Here is a 23,667-nt window from a genome sequence, read left to right as displayed (position 1 = left end):
CTGGTTGCAGGATAAGTCTGACAGTCCACATCACTCTCAGGGTTGAACTGGACCACAGCTGGACTTCTTGGTTGCATGGGAGAAGGTACTGAGCTCATAGGGTAAGCTGTGCTGTCAGTCTGTGCTGAGATTGCACAGTGTAACCAGATGCCATTTCTAAGCTGGTAAAACAAGAACACATGGTGACTTCTGTTCAACTCTTCCCTGTACATGCCACCTTCCTACTTCTTATTCAGAAAATAATTTGACTATACAGTCAGGACTAAAAATAAATAAATAAAAAGAAGTAAAACAAGACCAAGTTCTGCAAGTGGAGGTTGAAAGAGGATTATGCATGGGAAGCTCCCAGCTAAACAGAAATACAGGGCTGTTCTGCAGCATCCCACTCATGAATCCCCTGCATTCAAGCTTTCAGTATGTCCTTTGAATTTGTCTCCACACATTTCCATGACAGCCATTTTGCTCAGTTTTCTGGCTATATTTGTAATTACTCCTCTATAACTGACCTTCAAGGCCTTTTACACAATCCTGGATATGACTGTTCTTCCTGTTCTGGGTCAGACTGTGTGCCTTGGGCTTACTGTCTCTTTTCTGTATAAAATACTCTGTATTCATTGCTCTCATTTCCCTTTACACCCTTCACCTTTCCCCATGTGGATCTTGAGTCTGAAGGTATGGGGAAGGAATCACATCTTACTGCTGCATACATTAGCTGGAGAGCAGTCTGAAGATCTGTGCTGCAGCACAAGCCTGTCCTGGGAGGCTACAACAGAGTACGAGTGATTTGGGTTGTTTCAGACTAAATTTGTCTCTTTGGTGCAGTGACTCACCATGGTGAGGCAGGTCTGGTGAATGACCTGCTGGCACCCAGGAAGCTCTGTCTTCACTGGAGGGCCCACCCCACCACTCAGAAATCCCTTGCTTTCCTTCAAGACCATCTTTGCCTGAGCATCTTTTTACCAAGAGATACTCCCACACAATTGTTCCCCTAACTGCTGTGTAGGGAGATTATTTATGGCTCAAGCTGTGCTGAGGCCCCACCTCCCACGTCCCCAGGACAGGTTTTATCATGCTGTCATTTCTGCCTTCATCTTGACAGAGCAATGCTGGTGCAGGAGGAAGCCCGCTCCTTGCGCGGGTGCTGCCTGGGGCTGGGACAGAGTCTGAGAGGATTTCTGTAACAGCAGGTGTGCCTGGGGCATTACAGAAATATTTTGTTACAGCTTATTCTCAGGCCCAGCACACAGTGTTTGTTACCACCTCTCTACTACTCCACTCTTCCAAGCCCATGCTCCTCCTGCAAGAGGGAGTAGCACAAGGCAGGGAGCTGGGACACTTGGTAGGGCACTGGCAGACAGGCAGGCAGCAGCCATCCCTCATGTAGAGTCTGCATGGGCTCTTCTCTCTGGTAAGACATTTTGCAGTCTGTATCCTCTTCTAGAATGTCTTTCGCCCTGAAGAATCCTGCCACAGTCCCACATGACTGTCCCAAGCAGGGGAGCTGCAAAGAGGCACAGGACAGTACAGGTTTGCTCTTCCTTGTTCCCCTAATCTGGGTGGGAGGGGCTTCAGGAAGGATCTCCAGCACTGTCTTTTTGCCCTGACAGCCACAGAACAGCATTTGTACAGGACTGTCCAAGGGAGGGTGTTTTCACCATTTATCTTTAACCACAAGTCTAGTGCAATAACAGATAAGTGCATTGGCCCATTAAAGACTTGGCTTGTGCTGCAGTGGCTTTTGTAATATACGACTAGGATGTGGTTGGGTGTTGGCACTGGAGGTAGAAGGCATTAATTAGAATCATGTAGTTATGCCTAGGCCCTGAGGGAACACATGCAACCTAATTGGTTGCCCTGGAGCCCTGCAGAGATGAGGGGAATTCAGCTTCCCTTGCTTTCACTGGGACTCATCACCTGTGTGGCTGGAGTTGCTATTTCCACAATGCTTCCAGTCAGTTGGGTTGAGAAGAGCCCATCTGCTGATGGAGTGACTGTCCCACCTTGCAGGCCTACACTGTGCCCTGAGGCTACAGTACAGCCCCACTGATTTTGGCAGCTGTGAGGCAGAATATGCCCTTGCACCCTTTGCAATGCCTTTATCACAAAGCACACCACAGAGGAAATGGCTCTGACAGCCCCCCTAGGCTCAAAGAAGCAGCTCTGGGGTGCACTACAGTGTATACCCCAAGTGGAGTTGCAGCTGCAGCACCTTTCTTGAGACTGACCTGTGTGCCTTAGGGAAAGCTGAGTATGTCTCCTGGAGCCAGCTGGGGGAAAGAGCTCTTGTCTAACCCCTCTTCACCCAAATTTCATCTAGATCTGTACAGCTGTTTGGACACTATGACATGTCAGGCTGATCTCTTCCAAGCTGGAAGATCATTGTTGTGCTGCCCTGAAGATACCCTCCTACCTTTGGGAGGGAAAATTCTATTGCAGACTTATGAAGATGACCAAAGACAGTGCTGGCAATATTTAGAAAACCCCTGGAAGCTCCCTTTTGCAGGATGTGGGAGGCTGAAAGAGATGACATAGAGTTGAGTGGATTCTAATACAGGAAGGACATGGTACCTGCGGGCAAGGACTGGAGGTCCTGAAGTACCCAAATGATAGTAAAGATGGTTCCCACTGCACTGCACTTCTATCTCTCTAGCTAAGCCCACTAGATTGGAGCTGGGAGCTGAAGTGTGGGGAACATCTTGTCCCCTTCTGTCATCTGCCAGAGGGGTTTTCTGCTCCCTCCTGTCCTGCATCATCTGGAGAGGGATTCACAGCAGGAGGGATCAGGAGAGCCTGAAAAATCCTGATCCAAGTGAGGCTTATGTCAGTGCTGGCCAGACCCATGTATGTGGACACATCTTTTGTGAGTTTTAGGGCTGTGGGAAGGTGAGTGGGATATGGAGCAGGACACTGTGAAGAGAGCAACAGCTATTGCTAGGGCAGGGAAAACACATGTTCTGGACATAAATGTGTTTTCTGTGAATGATCTGGATCTCCAGTCACGGTGCCAGGAAAAGACCTCTCTTACCTTCTGCAGTTCTCACCAGGGCTGCCTGCAGGTGCTGGGAAGGCACAGACATGCCTTGTCCTGGTGTGGACACTCTGGGAAAGCTCTGAGCTCTTCCACTTGGTTAAATTTGTCACTCTGGCTGTGGCTTAGAGAAAAGCCTTCCCCCTCCCCGCCCTTCTGCCATCAAGAAGCTGCTGAAGGAATCAGGTCGTTGATCCTTCAGCAGTGAGGCCCCTAATTAGCCCAGCTTCTTGGAGTCTGCCAGAAAAGCCGGCTGTGTCTAAGGCAGCTGAGTCCCACAGTCCTCAGTGTGGGGGAGAGAGGCCCCTCACAGGCAGGAGGCTGGAGAAGGAAGGAGAAGATGGCAGCACTTTGATGCATTAAATATGAGGAAAGCCTGCCCTGCCTGATGCTTTTTCTCCATGCCTGGGAGGGCAGAAGGAGGCACACTTTCTGGGTGACTGCGGGGGCAGGTGAGCTTGGAATTGGACTTGCTGTCGACATGGAAAGCAGCAAGGAGAAGCAGCTCTTCTCAAATTCTCTTGTAGATACGATGTGCACATGAAGCCCCAGCTCCCCTGGGCTTCTTGTCTTACACACATTTAATAATGATTGTTGGGCTGGGTAATAAAGTGCTGTTTAATAGCAAATCGATCTGGCAACCTGTGAGGGCACAAAGTGCTGGCTGCCAGTCCAAGTGGCTGCTACAAGCAAACCCAGTGCACTGGCAGCATAGGGTCCTGAAGCCCTGCCACAGCAACCCTCACCTTGCTACCCAGCTGTCCCATATGACCTCTGCTCACACGTGCCACTGGTGCCAGCGGAGTCCCCATGGCAAGGCAGGAGACAAAGGATAGGCGATATTTCCCCCCTGTATCTAGAAGCGTATTCCTGAGATTCGTGTGCCATTTACCATCCTTGGGGTGCCTAGTGACACTGTGATATCAAGTTTCTGGTGGCCTGAGACACCTTGGCACCCTGGCTGTAGTGTGCTTCAGGTGATGACCTTTGGAGAGATAAGTCCCTGGCACAGAACCTGTGCTCTAGGGCAAGGACTTGCTGATGTTGGTTGATAGCCTGGACCACACAGCAGCTTTTGTCTTCTCACTCATCCTCGTGACTCTTAAGCAATGGTGGGGCACAGGGGACCCTTTGGCGTAGGGCACAAGGCACAGGCAGTGCGTGCTCACGCATGCCACGTGCCAATGGCACGCCGTTCATACTGATGTGCACGCTGCTGGACGGAGAATTGGACACCGGGACACGGGCGCGTGAGTGGTGCGGCATTGGAACAGACACACCGGCATCCGGAGTCGCGCCGCCAGTGCGTGAGACCCGCTTCGCATTGGCACAGGGGGAGTGCACACCGGAACCTGAGCATGTGGAGGATGCTACACGGGTGGGGGACCCGCCGGCCTGCCCGCCCATGGGGACAGGCACCACGGCGTGAATTCGGCCGCTCCTCGTGTGCCGGTGCCACCGAGTGGGGCGGGGCTTGGCGCCCCATGGGGTTTTCCCATTGGCTGCCGTGGCTGTCAGCGGGGCGGAGTGACAGGCCCGGGCCGGGATTAGCGCGGCAGGGAGCGGCGGGTTGCGGCCGGTGGCACCGTGCGGCACCGTATCGTACCGAACTGTACTGTACTGTATCGTACTGTACCGCGGCGCGCCCGACGGGCCGGGCGGGGCCGGGCCGAGCCGCGCCGTGCCCGCAGCAGCGCGGAGGAGCGGCGCGGAGGATGCGGTGGCGGCGGCGGCGGCACTGCCGGTGAGACGCGGGGAGAGGAGCGAAGCGGGGCGGGGCGCGGGGCGGCGGGGACCGGAGGCCGAAACGGGGCGGCTGGGGAGCGGGGAAAGTTGCAGCAGTTGTTGCAGAGGCCGGGGCGTCTCTGCGCCCTCCCGGCGGCGGTGACCGGCGGGCGGCGGCACGGGGCTGCGGTGGCACCCGGCGGGGCCGAGACCCGCTCCGGCCCCCGTGTGCCGGTGCGGCGGGAAGGGCGCTGGGCCGATGCCCAAGCATGTGGAGATCGCGGCGGGCACCTCCACCAGCCCCCCTGGCCGGGGGTGCTCCCTCTTCATCCGGATGGATGTCACATCCACTCAGGGCTGATCCCGCCAAACGGGAGGTGCCGGTTGAGGGAAGCCGGGCAAGGGGGGGCCGGGGAGTGAAGAGCACGTTCAGCCTCGGCTCCGAGGTGGGGACACGTCCCCTGCCTAGACACCTCAGCTGGAAGATGTTACCTGTTTGCACCACAACCTCAGGGCCTCCAGACATCCCGCTTCGGTCACCGCTTCATCCCCACAAACTGCTCTGTGTCCCTCCGGAGGGCAGACTCATGTCCCAGGCGCCCTAGCCCCCTCAGGTAACCCGGCAGCCACAGCCTGGTTTCCCCCATTCCCTGCCGTGGGTTCCACGTCCAGCACACAAATACGGCCCATCGTGTGAATTTAACCCCCAGCCCCGCACCTCTTCCTCTCTCCCATCGCTGTGCCGTTCTTTGCCCAGTGTCTGCTCATTCTCCCCCAGCTCCTACGCCTTGTCCCCGCACTCCGTGGCGTGGGTGTGTGCTTCCCCCGCAGCGTAAGCAGTGCCTGCTGCCTGCTGCCTTCGCTCCGCATCGCCCCATTCCGCCAGGCAAGCGCTTGCATGGGGAGCAGCCATCCCCTGTTGCACTGCGTTTGGCTCAAAGCAATGGCCAGGAAGCATCCCTGGACATTCCTTTGGCCCTTAAGAAGGAACAGCCAGGAGGAACAAGTTTCTTGTGAGATATTTTCTTGAAAAAATTTAATCCCTCAATGATGTGCAGCCCCTGGCTATCACACTGCAGCTCGAGTTTTTCTCTTTGAATGTGTGCCCAGGATTGCCCAGGCAGACACCCTGTGAGATTTTCTTTGCAGAACTTCTCCTGCCTTTAGGCAGCAGGACCAGCAACGCTTTCTCCAGCCCACCGGTGCTTTACAGCCCAACCCATTCATCGCAGTGATTTAAGGAGCATCCTTTTGATTCACAATTGAAATCAGCAAGCAGGAAGCTGTAGCTCATTCATTCCATCATTGGTTTTTCATCTCAGTTGCATTTGTGCTTTTTACCTTTCATTATTAAAGAAGAGCTCACTCCATTGCAGGGTGTAGCCATTCAACTTTGGTGGGTCAAAGGCAGGCATGGCCTTTACTCTAAATTTGATAATTCTGTTTTAATAACCAGGAGGACATTCTGCTTATCCCATTTTTTCTAGTAATAACTCACATGTTTTGAGATAGGCTGGTTTTTGTAGATTTGTTATGTTACAGAGAAAACAAACTATTCCTAGAGATAAGTTTTTTCCTTGGCATATGTCTTAGTCTGCATTGAGATAAAAAGTAGAATTTCATTTGCAATATATAAACCCCACATCTTTATTATTTAGCAGTTAACTTCAGCAACCTTGAATGTGAACACAACCATAACAGGAGAAAAATATTGTAAAAATAGTACATAATAAATTAATCAGGAGAATTAAATTTTCAGTGAGCGAATTAGAGATTGCTGTTGCTCAGCAGGACAGATTTTTTCATCAGTGTGATAGCGCAGATAAATGGGTGCCTACCCCACAGGTGTGGTTTGGGTTATTTCAGTAATAGTTTTGTCTTTGCATCTCTGGAGCCTAAACACTTGAAAATTCAGCCCCACATCCTTTATGAATTTAATCCTGTCTGGTTTGATCTCAGAAACAGGGAGAAGAAAATCATGCTTTCCTGTTTGCAGCTGGCATATGGTTTCTCACTTTCAAATGATGAAAGTGAGGGACTCAGTATCTTGGCATCTGTCAGAAGGCACAAGCAGCCAAGGCAGAATCTTCTCTGTACATTAGGAATTCGAAGAAACTCAGGGAAGGATAAGTACAAGTTTTAGCTCCACTGGGAGAAAGAAAAATGTTAGCAGTCCTGCCAGTGGGGTTGATGGGGGCTCCAGGTCCTGCCCTTCCCTGCAGCCACTCACCTGCTGCTGTGGGGTGGCTGGTCTCATGTCTGGGCATACGGTCTCTGGGCAGAGACAGGCAGGCGAGTCAGCTGTGTGCAGGGCAGCTTTGCTGTGTTCCCCCAGGCTGGGATTGTCTGTTACCACTGCTTTTTGAATCTACTGGTGTTGACAGCTCTGTCTGCACCATTAGTAGTTGCTGTGACATGTGTTGGTGTGACACAGTTTAAACCCAGGCTGACCTCCAAAGACAGAGGCTCCTTGCCCTTGCTGCTCATATTAAACTCCTTGAGCAAGTATAATTGGAGGATGTCTCAGCGATGCAGTAGATACCTTTTTCCCCCCTTACTTTAGTAGGCTGTAGGCTGGGAGTAGTAAATATATTCAGCCTAAAGCAGAATGAATGAAATCCATTTTATAGTGTATTCTCTTGCAGTGTCTGGAGTGCGGGACTTTGGGGAAGGTGCCTGAGCATCCTGGCACCCTGGGGAGAAAGCAAACACCCTGGGTGCCTGGCGACCAAGCAAAGGGCTGCCAGCATCCCTGCAGTGGTGCTGGTGTGATGCCCTTGATGAACCTTGCCCGCTTCTTGCAGTAGGAGGGGATTTACTGGGGGCTGTTTCACCTGGTGCATATCTTTCTTCTGCCATGAGGGCAGGGCACCTTTGGCCTGACTTCCCCATGGCCCCAGATTCTCTTCCGTCCCTTCCCTTCCCTAACTAACCAGCTCCTTGCCCTTGTTTCAGAGCTGCCTGAGGATGCATCACCTCTTGTCTCAGACATCTCAGGGGTGCTGGGAACCTGCCTTGCTGTGCCTGTGCCACCCTGCTGGGCTCCGGACTTGACACCTCTGTGCCCTCTTCTGGCAGGATGGCCCAAGCAGGGGCACCTGTCCGCTTCCACCCCGAGGAGGGCTGCACTGCTTCTCCCCCGCCCTTTGCCCACAGGGTGAACCGGAGGCCCTGGCTGGTGGGGGGAAGCCCCGAGGCTGGGCGGTGCAGCCCCCCACCCTGCCTCAGCCCCAACCTCAACGCCGGCCGCCTCCACCTGCTGCGCAAGGGCCTGGCGCCCGATGCCCGCCGCTGCCCGCTCGGCCTCTACAACAGCACCGGCTCCTTGGCCCGCAGGCCGGCTGAGGCAGCGCCCTTTGGCAGCGGGAGCTGCCCAGGCACGGGGCGACTGACTGCCCCCTGCACCCCACGGTGGGGCCGGCCCAGCCCGCCTGTCGCCTCTCTGGGCAGCCGCAGTCCGCCAGCCCCAGAGGGACACAGCTCTGTGGTCACCTTCCGCTTCATTGAAAAGGCCAGTGTGCGGACACTGGGCTGCCCGACAACCCCCCATCTCCGCTGGGAGAATGGCCCCTACAGCCTCAGCCGCAGCCTGGAGCTCGGTGGGGACGTGGGATCCCTCCAGCCCCAGCCTCTGCCTCAGGAGCGGCTCCTGCAGACGCTGAAGCTGGAGGCCTCCGCGTCTGACCCGCTTCTGGCCGGGGGCAGGACTCCAGGGGGGACACGTCCCTGTGGGAAGGAGTTCTGTGCCCTTGACACCAGCTGCCTCTGCCGATCCCTGACCAACGGGCTGCCAGAGGAGTTCCCCACTTTCGCCAGGAGTCCCCTGAAGCCAGAGCCCCGACATCAGGTAGGTACCAGGTTCTCCCACACTGGGCATGGGCACTGCCCTAGAGATGCATTGTCCACTCATTGCTCTCCTCTCTGCAGGGCAGCGCCGGGCTGTATCCCCGGCAGAGCTCTGCCCATGCCCAGCGCATTGCCAAGGCCAAGTGGGAATTCTTCTACGGCTCCTCAGATACCCCAAAGACAGGTAAGAAGTTGCAGGTGGATGCCATCGGGTGGCCCACCCCTCCTTTTAAGTCTGTATCGTTGGCAGGACTCGCACTGAGGCTGCCCATCCCTTGGGTCTTCTCAGTGCCCAACAAAGAGCTGAGGCTCCCCCAAGACTGGCCAGCCTATGTCCTCCTGGGGTCAGATCACACGTGCACCAATCTCCCTGCAAAGTCCCCTGTGGCCATGCAAAAGAGGTGACAAAGAGCCCCTGACTGCCTCTGCAGAAGAGCTTTTGGGTTTAGATGAGGCCTCAGGGCTGGCTGGAGATGCAGTAGCACTGACAGCCTGTCTCTGCCTCTCGTACTCTTTCTCCTTCTGCCACCTCTTCACTGTTTCCCTGTGTCCCTCAACACTCTAGAGTCACTGTTCCTGGAGGTGTTCAAGAAACAACTGGAATGGCACTTAGTGCTATGGTTTTGTTGACATGGTGGTGTTTGGTCAAAGGTTGGATTTGACGATCTTGGAGGTCCTTTCTGAGCTTAATGATTCCATGACATGTGACCACACTCTCAGGGGGGTAACATGTGTGTGTATATGTGTGCGTGTGTGCGTGTGATGCTGCAGGAGCAGCTCCTCAGAGCTCCCCATTGCAGCTCCCCATAGCTCTGAATGCTTGGGCCTTCCTTGCAGGCTCCTCTGCCCCTGACTCCACTCCCCTGGCTGAGCTCCCGCAGAAGTCTGTCTCCCCACTGCCAGCCGAGCCACCGGCACTGGTACCGGAGCACAGCCTGAGCCATGTGGAGGTGGAGATAGAAGTGTCTCCTTTGAGCAGCCAGAAGCCTGGCTCCTGTGAAACTGGGATTATAAGGAGGACAGTGAAGTACTCTGAAACAGACCTGGACACTGTGCCACTGAGGTGCTATCGTGAAACCAACATCGATGATATCCTGGCCGAGAAGGAGGAGGTGGATTCAGCAATTGAGAGCCAGAAGGACAGTGAGAGCAACCCAAGTTTTGTGGGCACGCCAGGCAGGAGGAACAGCACACCAGAGGAGCCATCTGCTCCAGGTACCGGCTGCTCCAAGGATGGGCTGCAAGACAGGGGTGTGGACGAGGACGATGAGGTCTTTGAGACGATGAGGAAGGAAAACAGGGAAAGGTGAGACTCCATGTGCAAAGGCAAAAACCTCCTGTCACCCTCGTTATTGTACCCTGCATGGCAAAACAAGCTCTGCTGAAGAGTCTGTGCCAAAATCCCAGTAGAACATGCAAGCTGTGCGTGAGGGTGAGATGGGGTCCTGGGTCGCACCACAGGGATTGGTGCTGGGGCTGGGGGCAGCACTGGAAGGAGCCCTCACTGCCCTATGGAAAGAGTAAGCCAGCACAGGGGATCCAGCTCTGGGCGCTGTGCCACGGGCCTCACTCACCTGAGGTGAGCCCTGTAGCTCAGGGTGCCCAGCTGAGCCAAGACTTCCCAGCATGAGTCCTGCCAGGTCAATTACATCCTGCCATGGTGCTGCCAGGTGTTGGGGTGACAGTGTCAGGACACCAGAGAACGGGTCGTGTCCTGGAGCTACTCTGGGCTGCCAGGTGCTGCTGGGCTGTCCTTCTCCCCACAGATGTGCTTCAGCAGCAGGAGCAGTTCCATTTGCTCAGCCTCATTAAGTATTTGCCATCTTTGGGAAAGTGTAGAGGATACATTGGGATAAAAAAAAAATTTTGTTGCCTTCTGTGTCATTTTTTGCATGTTTGGCAAAACACCCTGTGCTGGGAGGCTGATGGAGTGGGTGGCGCAAAGGTTGTCATTCAGGTGCCTACCCTTGGGCAGCAAGTGTGCTCCCAGCTGCTATCTGCCCCGTGCCAGACACTGGCAATTAGCACATATGGGAAATGGCATTTTGGCCGGGTGGCATGAAACTCTGCCCATGAAGTTTCTGCTGGAGTCATGGTTTGAGAATTGCGGGGCATCATCAGGTCCAGAGCACTGTGTGAGACAGCCACCTGAAGGGGAAAGGCCCTGTGCAGGAAAGTTTTGACATGTGCATTGTCAAGTGAGTCAATTGAGTGAGATGAAGAGGTTCAGCATCATCAGCAAATGCTCCATTGGAGTAGGGACAGGTCTCATCTGGGAAGCCCAAAACTAGGGTGATGCCTAGAATGCCATGCGGCAGCATGAGCTCACCTAGCTGTGCAGAAGGTAGGTGGGGAGCATTTAGGTGGAAGGAAAGGAAAAGGGAGGTTTTGATGTCAGCAGAAGTTTAAAATAATGAAATACATACATTAATAATACATTAATAAAGAAGTGCCCCTGCAGTGGGAAGGAAAAGAATGAAAGTGCTGAGCTAACAAGGAGGGAAGGTGTGCATCTCTAGGGAAGCTGAACTCCTGTCATTTTGTCCAGCCCTTGCATCTCTGTTGGAGGGGACAAATACATGCTAGCGACCCTGTCCTCAAAAATTTGGGTTCTAGAGAAAAGCTGAAAAGAAGCCATTTGTAATATGGGGATTTTTTCCAAATGGTTGCTTGAGTGAGGTGTAAAGTTATTGCAAGTTCTTCAATTTGCTGTAACAGTTTTTTTGCAGCGTTATTTTGTTTCCAAATGTCTTTGAGGCCATTGTGAGTTTTATGAGCCGTAGGCCTAGACATGTTTTTTGTCCTCTGAGACACCCTACTGTAGCTCCCCAGCCAGTGCTGAAAGCTTGGATGTGTCCTTAAACAACCACTGTTGTTCCTAAAAGATGGTGCTCCCAGTATAGTTACCAATTTGTGTGGGGGGGTGTCAGGTTCATTTGGCACAGCTTCTTTGTAGACCAGTTGTTTTTTTCCCCTGCAGTCCCCTGATTTTTCCCCTGGTAAGGGCAGACCCTGTAGACAGTGTCTTGAAAATCACGAGGCTCAAATTGCAAGCTTGTTCAGTCCCTGCATCACGGCCCTGGGTTTTTGCTTACACACTGTTTTGAGCTCTGCAGCTGCAGTCCTTATCCCTGTTTACCAGTCACCAGTATTGATGTTTTCTTCTTCAAGCTTTCTACTTTGCCTGCTCACAGGAGGGGTGAAGCTGGGGGGATGAAGAAGCCACCCTGGTTTCCTGGACCTGGCACCATTCTACTGTTGCAGGAGCTGCTGAACCCCATGCCTGTCCTGGTTGCTGGGAAGTACCAGCCCTACAAAACTACTGAAGTGCTTTTTGATGCTGATTTTCAGCTTTTAGACATGTACATCCCTTTGAAAATCTAGCTTTAAGGGTTCGATACTACCCTTTGGCATGGTACTACTTTGTTGTGCTTCAGATTCTGGCCAAAGTTCAGAATCTTCTTTTGTGATTTAACCTCCCAAAATCTGAGAGCTTGCTAACAGCAAAAAAAAAAAAAAAAAGTACCCCAAATCAAACAAGACATGAAAAGGGATGGAAGAAATGTTGTCTTCTTCCAGCAAATCTGCTTCCTGAATATATTCAGTTATGTCTACTGACTCTAATGACTAGTCTAAGCCTTTACTGTCTTTGTTCCTATTAGTCCAAGAGAGCCGAGACCTGTCAGTGAGAGCAGGCTCAATTCCCTTCCTCCCTGAGCATCAGCAGACATGCTGGCTAAGCTATAGGAAGAGCCTGGTTTGGGCCTCAGCATGGGTGCCTTGGGCTGATAAGAGAGAAGAGACTTTGCTAGGGAATGCTCTGCTCCCCCGAGAGCACAGAGGGCTGACGGGAGGCAGTGATGCCTTTTCTCCCTGCAAGCCTTGCCTAGAAAAGCCCTTAGATATGCTGCTTGGGAAGCCTTTCCAGAGCCTTTGTGCTTGCTGCCTGTTGGTGAGAAAATAGCCACAGGGCAAGCCTTGTTGGGGATCAGAAAAATGGTTATGGCCTCAATTTCATCAAATGCTTAAGTGTGTGCTTAACCTGCATCAAGCCTCTGATGTGTTGTCCGAGAGCCCAAAGTGGCCGCAGAGGCAGAGCTCGGGGTGGTGCTCCTGGATGGAGCACCAGGCTCGGGCTGCAGAGGGGACGCTCAGGGTGATGCTGGCAGGGGCCTGTCAGTGAGCAGGGGAGGTTCCTGCAGCTCCTGTGGGTGAGCAGGGGACAGCATGACGGCGTGAGGTGGCAGGGGAGTGTGGACAGTCAGGGGAAATTGCAGTACCTGTGGTCAGCACCTGTGCCTAAGCATGGGACAGAGTGAGGACACTGAGCCCCAAGAGCAGGCTGCTGCCATGCTGGAGGGTAGTGCAAAGGAGCCTGGGGAGACTCGCAAGGAGCTGCTGAGACAGGTCTGTACAAGAGCTTTGTTGAGAGAAGAATAAAGCTAGGGGCTGCTGGACAGTGCTGAACAGTCTCACTTTCTTTGAACTGAGCTGGGATCCTCACACAGCAATGTGCCTGTGCAGGCTGGAGTTGGAGGAGCGGGGCATGGAACATTTAGCAGAGAGTTATAACCACTGAGGGCCAGAGGAGAGATTTTCCCCTCCTCTTCCCCCGTGCCAAGGATGGCATGTCTGCAGCACCATGTGTCTGCAGGCAGGGAGATTGGGGCGAGCCCCTTCCCCTCCTTCAGCCATCAGATACATCAGAAACCCAGTTGCTCAAATCCCATACCTGGAACCTTCCCTGAGGCACTGTTGGCTCCTGGATCCGCTTCCCTTTGCTGTCTGCCTGGCCCTCTCTTAAGGAAGGCTCACTGCCTCTCCTGCACCAGCTCAAGGCTGGAAACTTATTGCTTTCCTGCTGCCTGTCTCCCTTGCACAGGTGCTTGATTACAGCTTCTGCATCTCCTGCTCTCCTCTGCTCCTCTCAGCTGGGTGTGTCAGGCCTGGTCTCAGGGCAGTGACCCTTCCTGGGGGACCAGGGCAGAGGATGGAGGAGCTGGGCAGTGCAGCAGGGGCTAATGGAACATCTGGGTCTGAGCAGGCAATATTGCTCCCATGCTGCTGTGGCTACATCCTTGAAATGAACGGCTTTGTGCTTGATATTTTGGGGTGAAAATATTGTTTCCAGAGCTTGGATGGTGTGGACAAAACCAGCCACGATTTTTCTGTGGCTCAGTGGCAATATGCTTGATCACAAGTGTGAGCCCACCTACCTCTCCTGGAAACAAGATACCTTCCAATCTGCTGGTATTGTCCTTCCTGGCACATTTTTTGCCCTCTTCATGGATTCAAGGTGCAACATGATCAACAGCATTAGCTTGGTTTAGTCACATGGAGCTGGGCAGGAAGGATGGAGAATGCACATTTGCATCTGTAAAGCACATCTGCAGATATTTAAGAGGTCTCTTCTGCCTTGTCCTCACCAAAAGCCACTTCAGAAGTGGCTGCTCCTGGGGCTCCTAAAGGAATTGTGTCACGTGGTGCTGCACAACCAGGTGGATGGGTGAGATCAGCTTGTATCCTACCTTTCTTACCTGTGTCTGGCTTCACTGCACTCCCCTTGAAACCAGCTGGCACTCTGGGTGAGTCAAGCTGCCAGCTGTTGGCCTAGTGAAGTAATTGGGGTGAGATTTTTGAGTGACATATGAAGGCTAATGAATGAAAATAATTTGGTGTGTGTTTCAGCAACGCATCTTCTGAGCCCTCTGTAGGAAGCTGCTTTTTCATAACAAATGTTATGACAGGCTGGAGCAGTTCCTCTCCTTTAATCAGAGGAGAGAGTGGCATAAGAAGTGCTTTTCTGCTGCTTTAATAAAATGATAGCAGCTTATGAGCAAAGTAGGCTTTTAGGGCTGTGTTTGTGCTTGTACTGCTGAAGCACTGATGTTCCCTGGGTTGGAAACATCCATGTTGTCACGAGCTTAGGTAGGTGGGCAGGCTGTTCTTCACCTCATTTACAGGGCAAAACACTCAGGGCTTCAGGGTTTAGAAACTTCTGTGTTGGGCTGGACCTAGACCAGCACTGGAGACAGGATGGACCTTCCTGTAGGGCTGATCCCTGACAAGATGATGAGCTAGGACCAATCATAGCCCCCAGGCCACGGGTGAGCTCAGATCTCCAAGCCCAGAGATGGGTGTGAGGCTCCCTCTGTGCTGCCTGGGGAAACCTGGAGCTCAGTATTGCTGTGTGCTCAGTCACACACGTCTCCTGGGACTCAACATCACCTTGTGGAAACAGCCAGCAGACCTTGCAGGTGAGTGTTGGTCATGCTCTGAGCATAGTACTCAGTGACCACAGTGCAGTGTTCATGAGGGAAGGTGTTATGCTGTCCTGAGCAGCTTTAGGAGGAGCCTTCTTGGTGACAGCAGGTTCATGAAAGCTCATGAAAAATTCAGCCACTTCCAGATTTGGTTGGAAATGGAGCTGAACCACATCCTGCTTCTAGTACTTGAGCCCTTTATTGGATCTTAGCTCAAGACAAGTGATTGGGAGCAGTAGCCATCTCATAAGCTTCTTATGAGGATGAGCCACTAAAGGAACAAAAGTCTGTGGTGCATTAAAGGAGAAGCATATGTCTGGAGGGAGGCCAGCCCAGTCCTGCTTCCCATGGTGTCTTGGGCAGGCGAGGCATTTCCTTGGTGGTCTACAGATGTTCAGAAGAGATTTCTACCCTTCTCAGTTTCCTTCTGAAGCAGTGTGTTGGCTTTTGTTTTGGAGTTTTGGTCCCTTGCTCTTCAATGACCAGTTCTTCTCACTTTCTTTCCCTCTAGGATCATGGACCGAGACACACAGGGTATGCTCAAGTCTCCGGTGCCCTTCCTTCTAGGGCACAGCCTCTCCAAGGATGGCATGGACTCTTTCAGCAAGCATTTTGAGACCATCATGGAGTCCCACCGAGCCAAAGGCACATCTTACACCAGCCTGGACTCCATTGACATCCTTTCTTCCCCAGCCCGTACCCATGGGACCTTTTTCACTTTTGACCTCCCAACCCTCACCCCAGAAATACAGGGAAAAATCCGAGACAGCGCCAAGGTGATTGAGGAGAGCTTTGCTCCTCTGGCTCACTTAGAGCCAGACTCTGGGACCAGTTCAGCCACAGATGCCCCCTGGACAGAGAGGGAGGAGGAACGGGGGAGACGAAGGAAGGGCACTCGGCACAGCCCTTGCCACTCAGAGGACAGCTTTGGCACTCCCTTGGCCTCCAACACAAGGTGAGTGACCAAAGTTCCTGCTGTCCAGCTGGGCCGCTAAGGCTTGATGTGGAATCTGATGCTGTGAGGTCTGGTTTGGAGCCACAGCCTAACTTGTGTTGCTGGGGAAGGTTCAGGACTGCATGTCCTAGATTTTCTAGGCAGTAGCTGACCAGGCCAGTGATCACCATGGTATTGTGGTAGGCATGTTGATGGGAGCACAACTCCTTTTTCATCTTTGCCAGCTGTGTAGGTACTGGAGGACTGTGAGGTTTCCTTCAGCCAATCAAGCAGGGAATACCAGAACTTCAATCCTGCAGTGGTTTTCATTGCAAGCAGTCCAGTATCTGTGATGGTATGGGGAGAGTCCAGTCTGAAGTTGACTATCCGTAGAAATTTGACAATATTTCCCTACTGTGGACTGTTCCTTGCCATCTGCATTTCAGCCACTTGTTTCTTAAAGGAGGAGCCCCATGGTCTTGTGCCTATTGTTCTGGCTTCCTGAACCTACTCAGCCTTGTTTATGTTGGAAGATAGAGGGATAAGCATCCTGAAACCCTCATCTGCTTTCCAGGCTTTGGCCTTTTGCATACCGAAGTCACTCCTAGTCACAGTCTGTGCCATCTCTGTAGGCTCAGCTTGGGGTGGCCAGGTGGAGATCTAAGCTCTGTGTCTTCCCTGGTGTCTGCAGTGAAGAGGGGAGACTGGGATATTGTATCAGCTCAGTGGCCCTTGGGTCAGTCCGAGGGCCTTTTGGGGCAGAGAGGAGCTGGGTTAGGCTTCCCTACCTTTGGGACACTGAAGCCAGGCATGTGGTAGCCCAGAGGCCTGAAAAAATTTGTGCAGTAAAACTGGTCATGTCTGGGAGGCACATGGCAGTGACAGTATCCAGCAGGGTGACAGTATCCAGCCGTGATTACTGCTCTCCGCAGGAAGAATTGTCTTCCTATTCCTGTGCCAAGGCAAGGGACTAAAACTCAGGACCCTAGGGAAACCAAAAGGACAGTATCTGACTAACTGTCCATGGGATGCCATTGTACCACAGCACAAAAATGCAGGGGTGCAGGCAGGTGTGAGGGTGCAGAGACACAGCTGGCAGAAGGAGCAGCAATGGGGTGGCTTAACAGAGATTATTCCTCCCTGGTTTATCGTCAGTGGAGCACAGAGCATGCTTGCAGTGCCGAGGACACTGCGGCGCTGTTCTCCCCTCCTGGCTCAGGTTTCAGAGCAGTGCTAGCCATGGAGGGATGTTGTGTATCCCTCTAGCTGCCCTAGATCTTTGCTGAGCCCATCTTTGCTGGGTCTCTTGTCCTCTCCTCTTCTGGCAGGAGTACCTCTGCTTTGGTGACAGAGGAGCACAGGGAAAATGCAGCTGCAGTCTCCACTGTGCTCCCTGGCCTGGGCACCCCAAGGCCTGGGCTTCCCATAGCACCATAACTGCCAGCCTCACCTTCTCTTACACATGCATGCAGAGTCCCAAGCAGCTACCTTTCCCTGCTTAGAAACTATTCCCTTGGTTATCAGTAGGTCCCTGCACAGCACTTATTTTGTCCAGCCCAGACCCTGTTTCTTGCCCATGTCCTAGACTGTTCTGCTCTGCCATGCTGCCTTGCAGCAGGTAAGCAAGTGCCCTAGCTCCAGTGATGGCAGGAAAGACAGCCTCCCCTCCCAGTCCCACAGACAACAGTGGACAGAGGGGCAGGTGTGGTTGGAATCTGCCATCTGGTGCAGTGGAAAGGAGTGGAGACTGGGGCTGGGAGCAGGAACTAGGTTGGGAAGCAGTGAAGGCATGTGGGACCAGGGTCTGAGACAGCGCATCATCTGCAGGATCAGTCCTCAGGAGGCAGGGGCATCTGGCAAGGGTGAGATCCAAGAAGTTTCTTCTTCCCAATCACTGCTGTTACCAACACTCAGTGGAGCTGGCCATGAAGCTAAAGATTCCCAAGTACTTTGAGGAAGAAGCGGCTGGACTGATCAAAGTTTCTCATGAACTGGAACCAGCAGATCCTGATGCCTGGCAGGGCCAATCTGATCGAGCAGAGCTTATCCTTGTAATTCTCCCACCAGGGGGTATTCAATGGAAATTGGTGAGGAAAGGAGTTAAGGAACCTCTGCAGTCACTATAGTGCACCATCACCTTTGCCAGCAGGGCCAGAGCAAGGCATTCACCACTGTCCATGGCCACAAGCAGTACAGGCTGAGTACCACCAGCACAGGTAGACTGGGGACCCCTGGCAGGGGGATTCTGCGGTGGAGGCTTTGCTTTTCTGTCAGTCTCAGGGTTGGTAGAGGTGACCTCAGGCTGCAGGGCTTTGCTGTGACTGATGATAAACACCAGTGGGTCTAGGCCTGCACGTGTCTAGGCCCTGTGGCTGTCCTCCTTGTGGCCCCAAAAGCTTTGCTGCTAACTGTTGCAATAGTTGGGGTCGGGATCTGGCTTGGTGACAGCCTTGCAGCCTGTGACTTCCCACCTCCCCTCAGTGGCAGGAATGGCCAGTCAGTGATGCCCTGCATTGCTGGGGGGATGTGGTGTCCCCTGCAGCCAGTGGCCTTGGGTCATGCAGCCTTGCTGCTTACACCAAGGCTCTGGTGTACCTCAGCACATAATAGTTGAGACCATGCTTTTATCTTGACCTTGTATGCGGGAAGTATGTCTAAGTGCAGACCTACAAAGGCCTGCCCTGGGATGCCTGCACCTAATCCAGCAGGCTTAGTTGAAAGGGATGGAGCAGAGACTGAACCCCCTCCATGCCCTGCCTTCAGTGGGACACCCAAGAGTGACATCTCCAGCACAGGCTCTGTGAGTAGGTTATCACCCGATTTGGGCAAGAGGTGAACGTGTGCAGGTCCCTTGCTCTCACTGGGCAGGGAGCTGCAGTTAAAGCAGGTTGTCCCTGTGGCTATGACAGATCTCTGCAGAGCATGTGTGGAGGCAGAGCTCCCCAGGGCTAGGAAGTCCTTCAGACTCAGGGAAGCCAGCCAGAGACGGATGCAGTGCTGGCAAGATGGTGGGGCAGGAGCTTGAGCAGCCCTGGGAGATTACAGGGAATTTACTTCAGTGGCAACAGGCAGACTTCTGCAGCTGCAGGTCCAAATTGCAGGACTTGGCCAAGCTGCTGGTACAAGCAGGTGTCCAGAGGGTCACTTGGCTTGCCCAGTCCTATACAGGTAGGCACTGTGGGCTGTGGGGCATCCGCTCCGGAAGAATGTACATGGGCAACCTGCATCTCTCTGGGGTTGTAAGACCCCTGAAATCCAGCTGCCCAGCTTCCCTGCAGTCCCACTCTTCTGGAGCCAGCCTTGGCTTCAGGCTCAGTCGTGCCGGTCCCTGAGGTTTGTCCGCAGAGGGAAGAGACGTGACTCGCCCCCCGAGCGAGGCAGGTTCTGCTGGGACCTCATCGGGGCTTGCCTGCGGTGGGGCAGAAAGAAGGGTAGGCGGGAGAGGCAACATCAAAGGTGGGGCTGCAATCCGTAGGTGAAAATGGCCAGACAGCACGGCGAGGGCAGCACGCCTGGAGCCTCGCTAGAGGGAGAGCTCAGCCGTGGAGCCGCGGCTGTGTGGGAGGAGCGGGGAGCCCGTGGGGCTGGCAGCCGCCCCGGGCGGAGGATGCGCCGGGAGTCAGAGCCGCGTCCCTGCCAGAGCGCGGCTGCTGGCGTGTGCTGGGGCACGGGGCCTGCCAGCCAGCTCCGCTGCCTTTCTTTATAAGGTTCCTTTTGTTACTGCAGCGGTCGGGGAGCCGCTGCCCTTCCCCTCCCAGGGCCAGCGCAGGTCTCTCAGCTGACCTGAGCTCCCAGGTAGCACTGGGCAAACTGGTGAGGATGCCCTGAAGGGCTATGCCCAGTTTGGGGTCCCGTGGGGTGGATTCGGGGTGTGATGCAGGCGAGCGAGGCTGAGAGCTGAGCAGAGGAAGGTGGACTTTGAGGAAAGGATGAAGCTAGGGTAACGGAGGTATGGGGTGGGCTGGGGTGATAGCGCAGTAGGGAGAGAAGGCTAGGGTGCAGAATGAACAGGTCTCCCCACAGGCATTGGCACAAGGAATAAGGGACAAGCCTGGGGGGAATTTTCTCCTATGCAAGCTATGTCAAGCCTTAAAGAGCAGCAGAAGCCAGGACACAGAACACATCAGCCCACCATGGCCAAAAGACAGTGGATCCCAGAGGTGGCAGGTCTGCCTGCAGAGGCATGCGCAGCAGCACATACCTGTGGGATACATCCCCCTGTGTCAGGCATTAATTCCAGCTCTCAGATCTGACTCAGAGCCCCTAGGCTGGTCCTGGCCCAAGGGTCCAAGACACCCAGGTTTTCCTGTGCTGACTCTGTGGCATCTGTGTCTTTGAAGGAGAAGACCACCCTCCATCCAGCAGGTGAGTAACTAGATATTTAAGGCTCTCGGCTGGCTCCAGAAATTGTTTGGTGGGATTTTAGTGTCAGTCCCTGTCCTCTACAGGAGCAGTTGTGTCCCTCACAAGAAGAGCTGGTGGGATGGGGTGATGGAGGACAAATAGACATCTCCAGAGAATGCTGGTGCTGCAGGGGAGGTTGTAGAAGTCTGCAGAGAAACAAGACTGAGGAGGGGCAGAGCTGCCCAAAGTTCAGTCCTGTCTGGATCTGTCAGCAGTAACTCTGGTGGGTGCTGCTGTGGCTGGGTGATTGTTGGACTCCAGAGCTGCCAGAAAGCACAACCAGCCGTGCCTGTGGTTGGAGGCTGGTCTAGCTGACCTTCAAGTGTCCTCCCAGCCCTAACTTCAATTCTGTGAGGAATGAACTGGCCCAGATTTTTGCTGTCATAAATCAAAGTCGTTCCACTGAGACCGATGGAGGGAGCTGCGTTTATTTAGCTCAGCCAAAGATCCGGTCTGGTACATTCTTAGCAGCAACATTAGGCAGGCTTGGTTTGCTTGGCAGAGGCAATCTAGCTATGCACATGGGCCTTCCAGAACTGACGAGAGTGCTACTTTGCCCCAGGCACCTGTCCCTTGTAGATTTGCACCAGGCTCCTTACCATAGTTTAGGATGAAACCAGCCTCATGTCGGGAGCAAGAGGTACCTGAATTGTGTTTAAAGGTCAGGTCTGGATTTTCCCACAGCAGGTGTCTTGCCTGGAAGTGTGTCAGGACAGACCTGGACAGCCCAGGAGCTCAGCTGAGCAAACCCCAGCTTCTGGGGAACAGGTTGTTGCTGCAGGAAGGGTCCTACCATGCAGATGTGTCTTTGCTGGCATCTGGGAGGTGGAGGTCAGCCCCTTGGGCCTTCTTGCTGCTCCACATCCCGGAGAGAAGATTTGCTCCTGGTTGCTGAAAAACCAAGTGAACCTGGTGCCAAGTAAGCTTGGTTGATGGTGTCAAGGTGGATAGGATGTCAGGGACACACTGCATTGCAGCCAGGGAAGGTGCTGTGGTCTCTGCCTCTGGGCTCCAGGCAGTTGGGCCTGATTCTGCAGCAGCTTTCCAGGGCAGGGAGCACAAGTCCTGCTGAGATGGGGTGGGAAGTGGTCAGGGAAGAGCCTCTGTCTCAGGGTGAGCCGAGTCCTGTGCTGGCTGACGTGCCTTCCTTGCAGAGACCACCAGATATGCCTCACTGCAGCACTCTGGGCTCTGTCACCTCTGAGGTGACAGGGGGACCTGTGCTCCCAATGACGAGAGTGGTGGCAGCAGGGAGAGGGGTGAGGTAACACTGTGTCTGCTCAGGAATTACTTACTTCATGCACACTGAGGATACTTGCACAGTTTCAAATTTGATCTTTATTTCTTAAGTGTGTATTTAATGTAAAAAATATTATCTCAGTGTTTCTTCAAGTCAAACTAAAACGTCACTTTACTAAACACACCAAAAAACCCTTACCCGGAGACCTGCAATTAGCTCATTGGTGAGAAAATTAGCATAACCTCAGTTACCTCAGACATGGACACGTCTCTTGCTCTGCTCTCCATTTGCTTGAGAATTGGGCTCTTGTTTTTCTCTCTTTAAGCTGCATGTTCTCCAAGCCAGTTGTGGCTTTGAGTGGTGGCAGACAGGTACCACAAAGGGGGCATACTGAGCCTACAGAGGCTGACTGTCCATATTTAACTGCATGAGAGTGGCTTGAGTGCTAGAATAAAACCCATTTCACCGCATGGTTGAATAGTGCCTCATCCTGAGAGCAAAGTAATGCTTTGCTGTAAAACACCAAATCAGTGCTGGAACTTGGTGAGGGAGGGAGCAGCAAATTCCACTGGTATTTGAGAGCTACTTTAAGACTCAAGGTTTGAGATCCCTGCATGCCCATTTCAAAAAGCAAGGCAGGAATTGTGGTCACAGGTTGGGACCCCGCAGGGAGACACAGGTATTGAAGGACAAGAGAGATTTTATAAGTGGCCCCATACCTGGATGCTCAGCACTAGGTAGGAAAGCTGAGGACCATAGATTAGGGAGAGAGGTCATGGGGGGAGATTTGGGGCTCTAGGTTTTTCCCTGGATGCTCCAGAAACTGGCCATGTGAGGGAGGACAACCTCTCAGGCAGGATTGATGAGATCTAGAAGGATATCAGGAGTGTTAGGGATGGTGCAAAGATTTAAAATATTTTGAGAGGGTGACTGAGCAGCAACTTGCTCTGGAGATGCAGCTGGACTATGGAGAGTGTTAGAGGGTGGCTTTGCATTTTGTAGCTGGAAAAGCACCCTTGGAACTGCTGGACAGCAAAGGCGACAGTGCCTGTGCCCTTGTGATAACAGATAAAGATTTAAGCAAAAAAATGCAGTCACCACAACCCATGGCTGGTAGGTGCCAGCTGCTGGGATGGATTAATGTCCTCTGCCTCTGGGAATCAAGGAGCCTGTGACCTCAGTCCTTGGTTGACTGCTGCCACACAAGGGGCTGAAGTGGGGCCCAGGTGTGTGTCCAGCACTGGCCCAGCAGCACCCAGCCTGTTCTGCTGCCCTCAGAGCAGCTTTGACTGTGCCAGACAGTGAAGGCACAGTCAGGCACCAGGGCCCATGCCAGCAGCACCTTTGGATCTGGCTGTTTTGGGAGGAGAAGAGCTTTTAGGGAGGTGGGAGATTTGCCCACAGGATGGGACGTGCTCATGATGCAGACAGTGATGCTGGAAGCTGCCTGCCCAGCTCTGTAGAGCTTGTGGAGTCAGTCCTGGCGAGCTCAGAGTGACCTTGTGACCACTCTTGTGGCTGCTTCCACCAGGGTGCATTGGAGTGATGGATAGTCTCCCTGGGGAGCACTGGAGCCAAGTGGGCACAAATCTGCCTTGCCCACCCATCCAGGTCTTACCACAATCACCCCCTGGCACCGCTGAGTTCAGCAGTGGTCTGAGCAAAGCACATCTCTCCAAGGACTTGCACCAGGGCAGTGTCTGACCCACAGGTTTGAGTGCAGAGCAGCTTCTCCTGCTGTATGCTGGCTGGGGGTGACAGGGAGGTGGAGAGGATGGCCCCTGAGAGCCCCCCGAGGCGTGAGGCAGCCTGCCAGTATTGTGCAGGGCTCCCCTGGGACAGGCTGCACTGAGCAGGAGGAGGCTCGTCCTTCTTGAAAAAAGCAGAGCCTCAAGGAGATTGGCCTGGGTAATTGGCTCAGGAGAGCAGGCCTCTTAAAACTCAATTAGAGACTTTTAAAAATAAATCAGACTGGAACATTGTAAGGGCTGCCAGAAAATTTGGGCGAGGTCAGAGTTGCTTAACATTTGTTGTTGATTAGATTCAACCAGCTTTTGGTTGGGATAACTTCTGAGCAGCTGAGTCAGATTGCTTTGGGGGCCAAGCCAAGAGTGTCTCCTAACATGGCCATTTAAGGCGTGGTGGGCTGAGAGCTGATGGGAAGCCTGGAGAAGACTGCACTCCACTGTGAGCTGGGAGGCCAGGGGGGTTTTCCTTCATTCTCTGC

At 53.4% G+C, this 23,667-nt stretch overlaps 1 protein-coding gene across 1 annotated transcript in view; it reads left to right on the top strand.

The window, feature by feature from the left end:
• Positions 1–7,832: 7,832 nt before the first annotated feature.
• Positions 7,833–23,667, top strand: part of PSD (pleckstrin and Sec7 domain containing) — a gene marked incomplete at its 5' end in the record, with an annotated part of 35,299 nt that continues 19,464 nt past the window's right edge. Inside the window, 4 exons of the mRNA XM_084210628.1 lie at positions 7,833–8,600; positions 8,681–8,783; positions 9,437–9,905; positions 15,374–15,817. Coding sequence (XP_084066754.1) covers positions 7,833–8,600; positions 8,681–8,783; positions 9,437–9,905; positions 15,374–15,817 — 1,784 coding nt within the window. The remainder of the gene's footprint in view (positions 8,601–8,680; positions 8,784–9,436; positions 9,906–15,373; positions 15,818–23,667) is intronic.

Source organism: Fringilla coelebs, assembly GCF_963513975.1.
Source record: "Fringilla coelebs genome assembly, chromosome: 8".
Taxonomy (NCBI): Eukaryota; Metazoa; Chordata; class Aves; order Passeriformes; family Fringillidae; genus Fringilla; species Fringilla coelebs.
The sequence above is the reverse complement of the archived record's forward strand: the minus strand, read 5'-3'. Positions and strand labels throughout refer to the sequence as shown.